The sequence below is a fragment of the Salvelinus alpinus genome, chromosome 33 (genome assembly GCF_045679555.1).
Source record: "Salvelinus alpinus chromosome 33, SLU_Salpinus.1, whole genome shotgun sequence".
In the NCBI taxonomy this organism is placed as follows: domain Eukaryota; kingdom Metazoa; phylum Chordata; class Actinopteri; order Salmoniformes; family Salmonidae; genus Salvelinus; species Salvelinus alpinus.
The window spans coordinates 14744927-14760772 of NC_092118.1; the positions used below are offsets into that span (position 1 = coordinate 14744927).

The window sequence follows — 15846 nt, forward strand, 5'->3', positions numbered from 1 at the left end:
TTTTGACACCTACAGTATCTTTTTTAGATTTTATTTTTACTTGGTAGCCCTTCCTGCAGTGAAATGATCTAGTGGCCTCATGGGTGGAATGTTATTCATATTTTATTATTCAAAATTTCATAAATAATAAAAAGCCGTCAAATCCGGTGTTTCTATGTCAAACGGTTTTGTTATATTTCAGTCTTCTGTGATGTATATTGGGATGCAAACACACAATGTAATACATTTCAACTCTATATCTCGCTATTTTAAGCCCATAACCATGTGTGTGTGGTGTATACTTTTGTTTAAAAGTAGATTTGTTTAAGACTACCAAGAAACACTGTGTGACCCTGATTTAGCCCACTGCAGTAAAAGGTTCAACAAAATCTCTTTCAACTGTATTAATATAAAATAATATCTATATTTTTTTAATATGAGCATACAATAAACCTCAGTATTTGTATTATTTATTTCATACAGTCTATTTTGCTCATCTTTGTCAAGGGTGCAAATACTTTTGGAGGTGACTGTATCTGTGGGTTCACTTAGTATTATATATTTATTGGAATACATTAAAAAAATTATTAAAACAAGGTATGTCTTTGAAACTGTTTTTCCCTAAATAAGGTTATATTCCAGTGTTCTCCCCTCATCATCACAACGTGAGTCCTATGTTCACTGTGCTCAGCAGATTGTTATGAAAGAAAGTGTAACACCCATTAGTAATACACTCATATCACCCCAGACAGTTATCTAAGTTACTGTATCTCAATGCCATGGCAGAGATTGTCTAAGAACTCCTCTGACTCATGTCCGTAACTCTGTGTGTCACTGCAAGCTATGGAGTTGATCACCAACAGCACATGTGAATAAACAGCTCTGTCCATGTCAGTTTAAATTGTTAGGTTCTAACTTTCTGGTACAAACTCCAGGCGGACACAAAGAATGCTCAAATTAGATTCATTTCACCCAATTGGACGCTTCGGCTGAATGACATAAGGACACATAGTTACAGTCTTTTAGCTACAGTACAGTAGATGTCACAGTAGGATGATCCAGTCTGGGTCAGATGGCGGTCTGGCTCTGTCCTTGAGATACGACTCCGCTATCTGCATCCGGTTGTCTTCACTCCACTCCCCTGCTACGACGTGGAAAGCCATCTTCCCACAGAAACTAGACAGTTGGATAGTAACTTAACCGTGATCTTATCATAAACCAGACAGGTGGTTTCTATAAATTTTTGCAAAACATGTTCTAACCCCAGACAAATGGCTCCTATCCAACCCTTATGGAATCATTCTTGCACTCAAGAGACAGGCCACTTTTGTACTTTCCCTATGCCTCAATACAATACACATAGATTATTCAACCTAACCCATAACAGAATAATTACTACTGATTTGCTAATTATACAAGAAAGGGTGCTTAGGTCATAACGATCTCCAAAAAACTCACTGGGCAAAGACATGTTGGAGTTGTCAACAAATGGTTATTCAGTTTAAAATCAAACTGTTGATTTTTGGATCACAATTCTTTGATGTTGGTATTGATAATGGTAACAATGTTGACTGGACCAATTGAGTCACTAACTCCTCATTCCCGACATCAGAACTGACAGCTGATAAGGAGCTGAAAAGGAGGTGACAGTTTAACAGTCTGATGTGACAAAGAACAGAACTCTCCTCTCCTCATCAGAAACCTATTAGAGTCTGTATAGTTGTCTTTCTCTCTCTCTCAGTCCACAATGTTAATATGTTTTTTCCTCTGCTAGTTAGCACGCACAGTGTAGTGCACAAACCCCCTGTAAGGAAAGTATGCAAGGTCACATTATCTCGAAGACTAAGAATGCTAAATAAAACAACAATCTATGTCCTTGCATGCCTCCCTGGGTAATGAGAAACAGGCAGCTCCACCAAAACATGACATTTCTGCTGAGTGCTTTGAGATCCATTGTGCAGTACATGCAGTTGATAATGTGTTCATTCATTTTGTGAGTCTCCATAGAACTGAAGGCTGAACCTGAGAAAATGTGTGTGTTTGTGTAATCCGTCATTTAATCTCTGCAAGGCTTCAGTATCAATGGAGATTGCCATAGAGGTAAATCCCACTGCAGCAACAATGGTGGTCCAATGGTCAGACAGAACGTTATCCATTCCAAACTAATATCTGACCCCAGTTAAAATGATTTGGGCCCTCCGCAGAATAGGTTTTTAATAAAAAGCACAAATTAATGAATACAAGTCTATGTGAGAAATTAATTTAGTACATTTCTTGGGGAATTGCCAGCTAATAAAATGTTGGAAGAGGGGATATTAATATTCTCGGAACCTAAATTGAGTCAGTCAGAGTTTGGCCATGAGCAGAAAGGAGAGGGCTTCAGGGCTTCAACCTCCGCTTGGGTGACTCATGGCAGGGAAGCAGCCTTCTCCAATTGGTTGTTGTCTTTTTATTCTTGCTATTTTAAAACCCTTCGCTAAACTCTCTCCCCTCAAACTCTATACTCTGCAGAGAGAGGGTTGTGTTGTCCTCAGGTAGAATGTAATAAGAATAATATTATATTGTGCACAGTAACTTAATTGTCTTAGTTGATCTTTGTTGTTAGGTCAAACCAACCTGAGAAACCAGGACTTATTCTGCTTAATTTCCCCTATGCGCTTTACTCAATACTCCAAACAGCGGAAAATCACTGAAAATGTAATTAAACTTGAAAGTGTTTTTCGACAGTAACCTCACTCATCACCAGGTGCGAATGTAATCGTATGTGGCATCAGAGGACCTTTTCACAGAACATTATTAAAATGGGGCCGGTGGAGAGCATTGGCTGAACCGGGGCCAAACCCCAAGACCCATCAAATGTTCTCTCAACATCAACAAAAAATCCAGCACTGAACAAATCCTAGTTCTCCAGTGCGCAAACATGTAAGCCTATGTAGTGAGCAGTTTGAGCAACTTTAGGCTTATGTTTACTGTGAACACTCGGGCTGTACCCCGCAGCCATTCCTACACCACCAGACATGTATGTGCCCCTGTCTCTCTATCCCCTATTCTGCCACATACAAACTGCATGACCCCTGTCTGTAAACAGCACCATGCAGAGCTGAACACCATTGGACTCTTAAAGACTATCCTCTGCCCTATCCCTATCTCAGAAGGGGGTAGCAGCCTTTATTGCCACCGGGGAGAGGAGACAGAGCTGTCAAAACAGCTCATCATCGTCCACAGTCAGAGACGTTTAGTGGCGATGCACAGTGACTCACCTAGCTGGGTCCGTTTGACACTCTCAGAATAAGCAAATTCATGCAGCTACAGACAACTTAGAATAGAACCTCTCAGACAGCCATCTGGACAGGACGCTCTGTGATGTGACCATGAATACAATAGGAGAGCCACAGATCAAAGACCACTCTGATGTAGCATCTCCTCTCTTTGAAGTTATAAGGACTCTGAGCACTGTAGGCCAGTGGCAACTTAATTGGGGAGGATAGGCTCATAGTAATACCTGGAACGGAGTTCATGGAATGGTATCGAACACATCAAACACATGGTTTCCAAAACACATCAGACAAAAGGTTATGTCAGCATTGACAAAAGCCTCAAGCTCCTGAGAGTTCCAGGAAAACACCCCATTGCGATGCTACAGATCTACACAAGACAATTGTCAAACAAGCCTCCCTCTGCAGGAACCTGGGTTGTGATCTGCAAGCACACATCTTGGGAAACTTCCTGAAAAGGAGCTTCCACTGAAGTACACTTATTTTTATTTCTGTTTGTTTCAAGGTATTTTCAAGGTCATTGAATGAAACCCTGCTCTCTTGGAGATGGGTCCCTCAACACTTAGGAGACACGTTTCTGTGTGTCCTTTGTTTAACACTTTATCTGCCACATCCACTGAGGCATCCATATCAGTCAAGCTTCACTGTTCATGTAGTAATTTACCCTCTCTAGTGGCAGTACTAGAATCTACACTGCACTACCAACTGAGTTCCTTTGATTACAGTAGAACTGCTTCACTTGACAAGATATGACAACACCGAAACAATTACATCTAAGAAAATTAGCCACCCCAGAACTTCAATTAGAAAGATGTCCTTTATTAGACAGAAAAAAACATAGGCTATTATCTGTTTTATGTGACAAGATATACGGTACACTTGCTAATCAAAGTTGGTATCAAACATTCTTCAAACAATCCTACATTACACCTTAGAGGATGATCAGTCAAAGCAGTGAGCGGGTCACTGTACACTAGTGTTAGTCTCATTTTAGGATGGTGGAGTAGACAGCCCTAACTTCCACCCATCATATATTAGTGAAAGCAAGCTATAAAACAAGAACAGCAAATCCACCCCCCTTTCTCACCCTCATCAAAACTACTTCTTCCATCACCAAGATTCAACACATTTTTATCAAACACAAAATCAAAACTTTGAACAACTTTTAAGAAAGATTATATATGTTACCAGTGATGTAAAGTACTTCAGTAAAAATACTTTATAGTACTACTTAAGTCTTTTTTGGGGGTATTTGTACTTCACTATTTATATTTTTGACAACTTTTACTTTACATCCCAAAAAAAAAAAAACAATGTTTTACTCCAAACATTTTCCCTGACACCCAAAAGTACTCATTACATTTTGAATGCTTAACAGGACAGGAAAATTGTCAAATTCACACACTTTTCAAGAGAACATCCCATGTCATCTCTACCGCCTCTGATCTGGAGGGCTCCCTTAACACAAGCTTATTTTGTAAATTATGTCTGAGTGTTGGAGTGTGCCCCTGGCTCTCCGTAAATTAAAAAAACACAAATATTGTGCTTTCTGGTTTGCTTAATATAATTAGAAATTTATACTTTTAATACTTAAGTATATTTAAAACCAAATACTTTGACTTTTACACAAGTAGTATTTTACTTAAGTAATTTTCTGTTCAGGCATCTTTACTTTTACTCAAGTATGACAATTGGGTACTTTTCCCACCACTGCATGTTACGTGTACATATTTGAATATACTTTAGAATGGGAAGGCCTCTGATGATGGTAAATGCAGTGTGGCACATATAGGACACACATACATAGATAACATACTGAATCACACTATAAACCTCTTTTACACAAAGAGGAAGAACCCATTACATTTTGAGGGCCGTATTTACATCAAACTTACATGGTCAAGTGGTTTTTCATATAGAGTATAATTTCTGTCACTAGTCAAATCTTGCATTCCATTTGTCAATTCACTGCATGGGTTATATTACACAAACACGGACAGTGCATGTATAGGGTTAAACTAAATACTCTTTAAAAAAAAAAAAGGATTTTATTATGAGAAAATATGTACAAAATAAACATATTTTCCAACTCTTGCCTTCAACCTACCAACATATTTTGGCTGTACAAATAAAACAATTCCTGTAAATAGCATTGTGTATTACATATTTAAATTTCCTACTTTATCAATCAAGTCTGATTGAATCCCTCCACCCCATGTAAAGTAACAGATCGGTCATAGAACTGGTTTCAGACGTCACCAAAGGTTTAGAGCCAGAGTACTGAGAGTAAAACCCAACATAGACAGGGTGCTACGGCCTTGAATATGTCCTAGGCCTGAATTTTGACACAATGGGTGTGCCAGAAAACAGTTTTTTCTAGTATGCGATTCAGTGACCGGTAAAAAATTGTTTCATGAAACCCACAACGACAAACTATTGAGATCCTGTATTACTCAATCCAGTCTCTGGACGAGAGACACTATTAGATTATTCGACTATTCGATTATTAACCAAATATTGGCTCATACTGTGAGTCAAGGGGATACGTGACAACCATAGCAGCGAGAAAGATTGAGGTGTTACATAGAGTACTAGTAACAATCAGGAAGGCCATTTTATATCCAAAGTGCTCATATAAAGATCACATCTATACGGCCCAGTTTTGATTGGACGTAGTCGATAATACAATATACTTCAAAATGTACTGTCAAATAGCCCTCTAAAGGGCCTTTACCTGTTTGAATGAGGTACAGTTAATGTTAACATCAGTGCCAATCCAAATATTTCCTGATACTGTAGCGACTGACAACACAGCATGATGGGATACTGGAGGACTAGGTCTTCTTCTTCAGATCCTCAAAGCGGCGTGACAGGTCATCAAAGTCGATGTCATCAGAGCTCGCAGTGTTTCGTCCAACTCCAAAGGAGGAAGTGGGAAGCGTGTCGGGAACTGAGGGCAGCTCAGGGAGAGCGTTGTTATCGTAGATCTGGGATGAAGGCCCGGGGCCTGTGGAAAGAACATAGGTTTAGAATGACATTACAAATACACCCCAATACAACCCTTATGCAAGAAGCAAGCAACAATATCGTTGAAGAGATTGACGTGTAGAAAATGAAATATTATTTGAAAACAACTTACCAGAGACCTGGGATCGATCAGAAGGTTTAATAGACAGCTCATCAATCTAAAAAATACACACACATATCATGATCTCTCTACCCTGCCTGCATGTTGACATGTTAAAGTTGTATAGATACATGAGAAGGCAGAGAAAAACAAAGTTTGGATGTTAGTATGTGATTGGGGGAGGAATAATCATTGAAGTAGTGCATTGCAGAGAAAGTCAACACCGCTGGGGTAAGAATTAGCTCTTGCTTTTTGCTCATAATATAACTAACCTCAAATTGCATTCACTTCACTATGAAGAACATTGCTTCCCTGCCACATCCAGTAACATACTAGTTTGACAGCAAGCAGATCTGTTTCCGCATATTATAAATCACTCAGAGCATTCAAAAGACAGTCGTATGCAGTTCAGCACAAGGTAAGTGATTAGCAGTTAATGTGGAAACGGCCATAGCTGGTATTCTATCTGTTCTTATCCAATCCCTATCACGTCCCTGAAGCATAGCACTGTGCTGCAGAGACAAGCGATGGCACAAGCAAACTATAATGAACTCCTCTTCCCTGAAAGGTGAACTGGCCGTCTGTCCATCTGTCTGGAGAAGCAGAAGGGGCAGGGGGCTCTGACACTTACAGACTGGTAGGTGGGAGGGCAGCTCGGCAGCTCAGGGGGCGGCCCTCCTCTCATTGGAGGCTGGAAGTTGTTAAAGGCATCATATGTGCCAACAGAGGGGCCGTTGAACCCTATGGGGCCGGGCATCTAAAGAAAAAAAACATACATGTATAAAAACATCACATTCACATCAACATCTCTACATTTCTTAAAGCTGGAATCCTTAATGGTGAAACAGCCATGTCTGTTGGCGGTATTACAACAACAACGAAGTTACTGCAAACAACTAAGACTGTTTTCTTCCGCTCTGACATCGTCGCACACGTGGAATAGAAAAGCACAATATGTACTGCTGCACGACCAATAGCGGTCAGCGGCGCTGTTTCCCCCCTACTGCGGACTCCATCTGTAAGCAACGATCTCGCCAAACAAGAGTGGTGTCATTCAAGACACTATTGGAAAAAAGATGGTCTTACGGCTCCTTTGGGTGTTGGGTAGCTGAACGCTGATGGGGGGCCCATGGGCATAGGCATGGCTCCAGCGGTGAAGCCGCCGCCGCCGCCGCCACCACCTCCTCCGCCTGGCTTCTTGAAGTCAGAATCCACGTCTATGAGGTCAGCCTCCTCGCCTCTACACACCTCTGGCTGCGGGGGTGTAATTAAAATTAAATGTTATTCATCACATGCCTAGTTAACTATTTAGCAGTCTTAACGCTTGGGGGGGGGGGGGGGGCTTTCAGGGTCCTGTTGGTTCCAGACTTGGTAGTATATAAATAGTAGAGTCAGTCAGGGGGTGGGCACAGGGAGACAGACAGGTTATCATCATCAGCTACTCACTCTGACCATGGCGTCTGACTCGTAGGGCACGTTGTAGTTCTTGGCAATCTCAATGAGGTAGCGTTCCACCAGGATCTTAGGAGGAGCCTCTACACTCAGTTTGTGCATGAGCTATGGGGTAAAGTAGGGAAATATACCAATCAAAAGTTTAGATAAATTTAGATTGTAGAATAATAGTGAAGACACCAAAACTATGAAATACCACACATGTAGTAACAAAAAAAAGTTAAACAAATCTAAATATATTTTAGATTCTTGGCATTCTCTCAAACAGCTTGATGAGGAATGCTTTTCCAACAGTCTTGAAGGAGCTCCCACTTTCCACCGGTCTAATGTCCAATGCTTGCGTTTCTTGTCCCAAGCAAGTCTCTTCTTATTATTGGTGTCCTTTAGTAGTGGTTTCTTTGCAGCAATTCGACCATGAAGGCCTGATTCACACAGTCTCCTCTGAACAGTTGATGTTGAGATGTGCCTGTTAAGCATTTATTTGGGCTGCATTTTCTGAGGCCGGTAATTCTAATGAACTTATCCTTTGCAGCAGAGGTAACTCTGGGTCTTCCTTTCCTGTGGCAGTCCTCATGAGAGCAAGTTTCATTATATTGCTTGATGGTTTTTGTGACTGCACAAAGTTCTTGAAATGTTCCGTATTGACTAACCTTCATGCCTTAAAGTAATGATGGGACTGTCATTTCTCTTTGCTTATTTGAACTGTTCTTGCCATAATATAGACTTGGTCTTTTACCAAATAGTGCCATCTTCTGTATACCACCACTACCTAGTCATAACACAACTGATTGGGATTTCTTTCCTTAATGCGTTTGAGACACAAATTAATTTTAAGGAACACCTGTTAATCGAAATGGATTTCAGGTGACTACCTCATGAAGCTGGTTGATAAAATGCCAAGCGTGTGCAAAGCTGTCATCAAGGCAAAGGGTGGCTACTTTGAAAGATCTCAAATAGAAAATATATTTAGATTTGTACACTTTTTTGGTTACCACATGATTCCATGTGTGTTATTTCATATTTTTGATCTACAATGTAGAAAATAGTACAAATAAAGAAAAACCCTTGAATGAGTAGGTGTCCAAACTTTTGACTGGTACTGTATCTTGAAGCAGACCATCTCAAAATGCATACCCTATCATTGACTGTCCCGATTTGGTTTGTCCTACAGAGCTTCCCATACTCCTTGCTGTATTTGGCACACAGCTGATCAGACACCTGTATGGAGAAAGCACAGTATCAAGGATCACAATACAGCAAAAAGTGTACAAACTGCATTACATTTTTTTTTACTGAGGACTAGTTTCAAGTTTTATTAGTCGTATGTAAGGGATACGCACTGTATATATGGTCCAACTAAATGCTTACTTGCAGGTTCCTTCAACAATGCAACAACAATAAATAATAAAAGATAAGAATACGAACATCAAGTAAATGGCTCAGTAGAATAGAATAATACATAGCATAAGTATAATACAGAAAGGCACAATTTATAGTCCAATAGTTACATGTGTATTGGGGAAGGGGCAGGGGTGGGATGCAAGGGTTTAAATTAGGCAGTATAATAAGACTAGTCCAAGCGACTAGACATGTTAACGCACATTGCATACTACTCACAATTTTAAGCTCGTTGACCTCAGACTGCAGACGTGGGGCTGCCCAGATGAGAGTGGACACAGCCTCCTGCAGGCCAGGGTCCAGCTCCCTGTCAAGAAACAGACAAATAGGTGTTAAGGACATGGCGTGACAGATCTTTTCACTCGTCTGAAAGCTCAAATGAAAAATGGTCTGTAACATCATGGGCCAAAAGGGAGACATAAAATTGTGTTGTATGATGCAAGGAACCACTTTACAAAATACCTTTATCATTACCATACAGAGAATCGTAAAAATGTAAGCCACCCTCCGCCTATTGACTTCTTTGCATATGTCTAAAAAAAATAGAACACAGCCCCTTAAAAAAAATACATGTTTTGTCACATACACCAGATAGGTGCAGTGAAATGTGTAGTTTTACAGGGTGAGCCATAGTAGTACTGCAGCCCCTGGAGCAAATTAGTGTTAAGTAACTTGCTCACGGGCCCGTCTACAGATTTTTCACCTTGTCGGCTCGGGTATTCCAACCAGCAACCTTTCGTTACTGGCTCAACGCTCTAACCTACAGGCTACCTGCCGCCCTTTTAAGGCTCTCCTGGAGAATGGTTGGCAATCCTTAAAATAGCGTAAATCATTTTTACACTTACAAACAAATACTATTTAATGAATAAGGGATCAAATGGCTTATGTCGGCTACTTCAAAGCAAGGTAAATTACTAACCATATGAAGGTTTTCGTGGAGAACTATTGACAGGATAGGAGTAATTTCAAAATTAGGCTACTCTTAGGGCCGGGGCGATACTCGTTAGTACCGTGGCATGGAAACAAAACACAAAGCGGATTTAACGTCTTTAGGAAAACAGCCCTGATGTTGGAAACAAACATTATGTTGTCATCCAGTCATTTATGTATTTTCTAAGCTACAGCACACAATATTTTACATACAGCAGGTTTTTAAAAAGGAACAAAGAATTGGATCCGCTTCGGGTTTTCATTTTTGCCATGGAAGAAATATTGCGCCACTGGTATCGTCCAGGCCCTAGCTATTCTAATAATATGTTTTAACACTGTCAGAATGACATGCCCAATGTTGAATAGAGGGGAATAGAGTCAACTCCCAATTGAGTGTTTGAGATGCGTTTTTTATAACAGGAGTAGGTTAACGCTTTCATCTGCGTGAAGGTAATTTATTCAAGAGCGCTAGACAACATAGGTCATCGGGACCTGACATTAATACATGCTATTAGCTAAATACTTAACTACCAAGATACCTAACTAAATAATAACTAATGTTTTGAATTGGCTAACTAGTCTGTTTGTTTGTCTATCATTATTTTATAGGCCATAGTCTAGCTGCTGCAATCTCTCCCCGCAGGCCCAATGACACTGGCATATACTCATGGGATGCACACATGACTTTTCCAGGATTTTCATGGCCGTATGATCTGTTTGTAAACCAAAAATGTACTGTCTCTGGGCAAATAACTCACTAACTAGCAAGGAATATCAACAAATACCCTGTCAATGCAATAATTCTGCTCCGATGCGCTTTGCAGAAATTGGGAGAACAGCGCGCAACACATTGCATGCGGAAGACACTGGTCCAATTCTGATCGGAGCAATTTTAGGATTTAATTTTTTTGCATGTCCATCCAGACAACTTACAGTAAATCTATATTCTTCTGGTCCAACTACTTGTTTTACATGTCCCGGACAAGCATTAAATGTCAAGCCCTGAAGGATAAATTCAAACACCGATAATAGGGCAAGGAGTTTTTCCTTGACCAGGAGAAATTGTCTCTTCTTTCAATTGCCTTTACTCGATCCTTGCATCCTCTCTCGTCTCGGTCTCAAAACGCATTGGAAGAGAAGTCCCAAGGCTTCTCCCCTCATCCAATGTGTTTTGAGGAGGCGGCAAGGGGGCAAGGAAATAAACAATTGAGAAAGAGCCTCCTTGTCCGAGTCCTCTAGGCTGGCTCATTTACTTCATGGACTGGATGAGGCCAAAGCGAGCCAGCAGCAGGTCACAGTACAGTTCTAGGATCTCCATGGCCTCTACCAAGTAGTCCTCTCTGATGATGTGCTCCACACGGATCCGTGCTCGCTCATCCTTCCCTGTTGACAGGTAGTCTGCAATTTCCTTCCGCGCCTTCTGAGCTAGCTCAGCTACAAAGAGACAGAAGATCCATTCTGTAAGCATTTATTTTAAAGACAACCCGAGATACAAAAATGTCAATTAACAGAGACGAGGCTACAGCTTGCACGTTGTTTGTGTGTATGTACAGTACCAGTCAAGAGTTTGGACACGCCTACTCATTCATGGGTTTTTCGTTATTTTAACTATTTTCTACATTGTAGAATAGTGAAGACATCAAAACTATGAAATAACACATGGAATCATCTGGCAACTAGAGGTCGACCGATTAATCGGCCGATCATAACAATCGGAAATCGGTATTTTTGGGCGCCGATTTAATTATTATTTTTTTTAACACCTTTATTTAATCTTTATTTAACTAGGCAAGTCAGTTAAGAACACATTCTTATTTTCAATGACGGATTAGGAACGAGGCAGAACGACAGATTTTTAACCTTGTCAGCCCGGGGGATCCAATCTTGCAACCTTACAGTTAACTAGTACAATGCTCTAACACCTGATTACATTGCACTCCACGAAGAGCCTGCCTGTTAGCGAATGCAGTAAGCTAAGGTAAGTTGCTAGCTAGCATTAAACTTATCTTATAAAAAAAAAATCAATCAATGACTGTCATTGCTCCAATGTGTACTTAACCATAAACATCAATGCCTTTCTTAAAATCAATACACAAGTATATATTTTTAAACCTGCATATTTAGCTAAAAGAAATCCAGGTTAGCAGGCAATATTAACCAGGTGAAATTGTGTCATTTCTCTTGCGTTCATTGCACGCAGAGTCAGGGTATATGCAACAGTTTGGGCCGTCTGGCTCTTTGCGAACTAATTTGCCAGAATCTTACGTAATTATGACAACATTGAAGGTTGTGCAATGTAACAGGAATATTTAGAGTCATGGATGCCACCCGTTAGATAAAATACGGAACGGAATAAACGTTTTGTTTTCGAGGTGATAGTTTCCGGATTAGTCAAAGGTATATGGTTTAGAGAGAAATAAAGAGAGACGCGTTATAATTCCTGTAATAACTTGCGGCTGAACTTGAAAGGGGTTCCTTAGTTATTTTACCGTTCATGTCTTCCATAGAGAATGTCTTGATCTACTTCAAATAAGGTCTTTGTTTTGTGCAGGCTTAAACCGCCTCGACGTTTTGATACCCGTGTAAATCTCACTAGGATAAGGTAATGTTTGTCAACATATTTTCATGAATCCACTCTACAAAACTTTTTATCTTCGCTTATATTTAGCCAATATTGATCAGAGTTACCTTGTCCTATGGATATCTACACAGTTATAAAATTGGCACGGTGGTGTAAGCCTACACGAAACACAGACCTTATTTTAAGTGAATCTAAAAATATCCTATGGAATAAATGAAGGAACTGCTTTTCAGAGTTTGCTAGAAGGTGTCATGAGAATTATGACTCGCACTTTGGTTGTCAATTCTTACCATGCCCATTATTAAAACAGGATTTCCTGCATATAGAAATTAAAGTTTTTGTTTTCAACATTCATCACAGGTAACTTAAACTCTATTTTTATTCAAACAGTTGAGAGTATTTGTCTCCTAAGCAGACTCTTCAGTATCATTGTCACTTCAGAGCTGTGTGTGTGTGTGTGTGTGTATTTATGTATTATATTAAGTTAAAATAAAAGTGTTCATTGTTCATTCAGTATTGTTGCAATTGTCATTATTACAAAAATGTGTGTGTGTGAGATATATATATAAAAAAAAAAATTCTAATAAATCGGCTGATTAATCGGTATCGGCTTTTTTTGTCCTCCAATAATCGGTATCGGCGTTGAAAAATCATAATCGGTCGACCTCTAGTGGTAACCCCCAAAAATGTTAAACAAATCAAAATATATTTTATAGTTGAGATTCTTCAAAGTAGCCACCCTTTGCCTTGATGACAGGTTTGCACAGTCTTGGCATTCTCTCAACCAGCTTCACCTGGAATGCTTTTCCAACTGTCTTGAAGGAGTTCCCACATATGCGGGGCACTGGTTGGTTGCTTTCCCTTCCCTCTGCGGTCCAACTCATCCCAAACCATCTCAATTGGGTTGAGGTCGGGTGATTGTAGAGGCCAGGTCATGTGGTGGGAACCACACATGCAGAGATCAGCCGTTCACCTACTCCGCGTCTCACAAAGACACGGCGGTTGGAACCAAAAATCTCAAATTTGGAGTCATCAGACCAAGGGACAGATGTCCACCGGTCTAATGTCCATTTGCTCATGTTTCTTGGCCCAAGCAAGTCTTCTTATTGGTGTCCTTTAGTAGTGGTTTCTTTGCAGCAATTTGACCATGAAGGCCTGAATCACACAGTTTCCTCTGAACAGTTGATGTTGAGATGTGTGTTACTTGAACTCTGAAGCATTTATTTTGGGCTGCAATTTCTGAGGTTGGTAACTCTGATGAACTTATCCTTTGCAGCAGAGGTAACTCTGGGTCTTCCATTCCTGTGGCGGTCCTCATGAGAGCCAGTTTCATCATAGCGCTTGATGGTTTTTGCGACTGTACTTAAAGAAACGTTCAAAGTTCTTGAAGGTTAGTCAATCCGGAAAATGTAATGTTTTAAAGTAATGATGGACTGTTGTTTCTCTTTGCTTATTTGAGCTGTTTTTGCCATAATATGGACTTGGTCTTTTACCAAATAGGGCTAAATTCTGTATACCACCCTTACGTTGTCACAACACAACTGACTGGCTCAAATGCATTAAAAAAGAAAGAAATTCCACAAATTAACTTAAGGCACACCTGTTAATTGAAATGCATTCCAGGTGACTACCTCATGAAGCTGGTTGAGAGAATGCCAAGAGTGTGCAAAGCTGTCATCAAGGCAAAGGGTGGCTACTTTGAAGAATTTCAAATATAAACTGTAGATTTTAACACTTTTTTGGTTACTTCATGATTCCATGTGTTATTTCATAGTTTGATGTCTTCACTATTCTACAATGTAGAAAATAGTAAAAAGAAAGAAAACCCTTGAAATGAGTAGGTGTGTCCAAACTTTTGACAGGTACTGTAGTTGCCAGACTCACTTTTCTTTTTCTCCAAGAGCTTCAGGCGATTGATCACCAGTCGGAGATTGACCCGGAGTCTTTCTGCTTTGAATCCTCCACCGAGCATGATGGCCAGCTAAGGAAACAAAATAAGTTGGTATTAAAAAGAGGAGCCAATACATACAGGCAAGTCTGACTATTTCTTTGCCACACTGACATCACCCACCATATTGTTTTCACCTATCCTTTGATCAGAGAACGTGAAGATGAAGGAGGTGAGGGAATAAGGAGAGGGAATAAGGAGAGGTTTCGACCCTAGTGAGTCATCACCATCGTATGAGCGTGTTGATGGCCACACCAGTAACTACAGGCAGGTAGGACTGAAGCGGGCATATAAAACAGACAGCCATTGAGCTAACAGTAGTATCCACCCTCTGAAACGAATAACTGGCTAACTTACATCGCCTCTATCAGCAATTCAGAAAGCATACACATTTTACTTAGTTTAATTAACTAAATCCACGTTCATGGATCACATAGTAAAGGAAATGGTTAGCTAACTAGCTAGTTTGCACAACAAGGATGAAGAAATCTAGTTAGCTAGCTACTAGTAGTTATGCTAGCAAGATAGCTAGCTAACGTCAGCTAGTTTGATAAACAAAGTAGTGATGTTAGAATCAAAACGTTTCCAGCTAGCTACAGTAATGTTACCTATAAAAAACGATCAACCAATAAAAGCATAGTATATATAATAATGTACATTTTATATCTAATACACAATTTGTTTACATTACCTGTTAGGATCGTTAGCTAGGTAAACAGCAACTTGGCGAGTTGCTTGACTTCCGTGAATGTGAGCCTTCCTATCCCACAAAGAAACAGATGACAGTGACGTCACGGGACATTTTCAAAACGTGGCCGGTTTACACCTGCTGTTTACACCACTAGAAGGCGATGGTGGATTGGAGAGGCATAAAATAGATTTCAAAGAAATTAGACCCAATGCCATAAATGTACAGTACACTAGCTACATAGCCAGATATGTTTTGAGAAAGACAACCACAATATAGCTGGTCAAACTGCACAGGGCAGCAAGACCGAGTTTCAAAACTACACCCCGCAGCTCTTTTTTCTTTAGATCATAAAAGCCCTTTAAATATTCACTCACATGAAAAAGAAGCTGCAAGTAGTAGTGGTGTGAACTTTGAACAAGAAGCACTAATTTAATCAATTATTTAGCTAAATAATAATAATACACG

At 40.0% G+C, this 15846-nt stretch overlaps 1 protein-coding gene across 1 annotated transcript; it reads right to left on the reverse strand.

Annotated features, from left to right (window-relative positions):
- Positions 1-4052: 4052 nt before the first annotated feature.
- On the reverse strand, positions 4053-15515 carry LOC139562795 (IST1 homolog). The gene is made up of 10 exons (XM_071380847.1): positions 15382-15515; positions 14627-14723; positions 11415-11595; positions 9451-9538; positions 8968-9051; positions 7828-7938; positions 7468-7635; positions 7013-7138; positions 6394-6439; positions 4053-6261 (listed from the first exon to the last, which is right to left on the reverse strand). The coding sequence occupies exons 2-10, from the start codon at positions 14712-14714 to the stop codon at positions 6089-6091; spliced, it is 1065 nt and encodes a 354-aa protein (XP_071236948.1). The 5' UTR covers positions 14715-14723; positions 15382-15515; the 3' UTR covers positions 4053-6088.
- Between the last annotated feature and the right edge of the window lie 331 nt (positions 15516-15846).

Coding starts and splice junctions, on each gene's coding strand:
- LOC139562795 (XM_071380847.1), bottom strand. CDS start 14,714: ATGCTCGGTGGAGGATTCAAAGCAGAAAGACTCCGGGTCAATCTCCGA. Junction 11,596..14,626: donor GCTCTTGGAGAAAAAGAAAA/GTGAGTCTGGCA, acceptor GTCTCTTTGTAG/CTGAGCTAGCTCAGAAGGCG. Junction 6,262..6,393: donor TGATCGATCCCAGGTCTCTG/GTAAGTTGTTTT, acceptor TTCTTTCCACAG/GCCCCGGGCCTTCATCCCAG.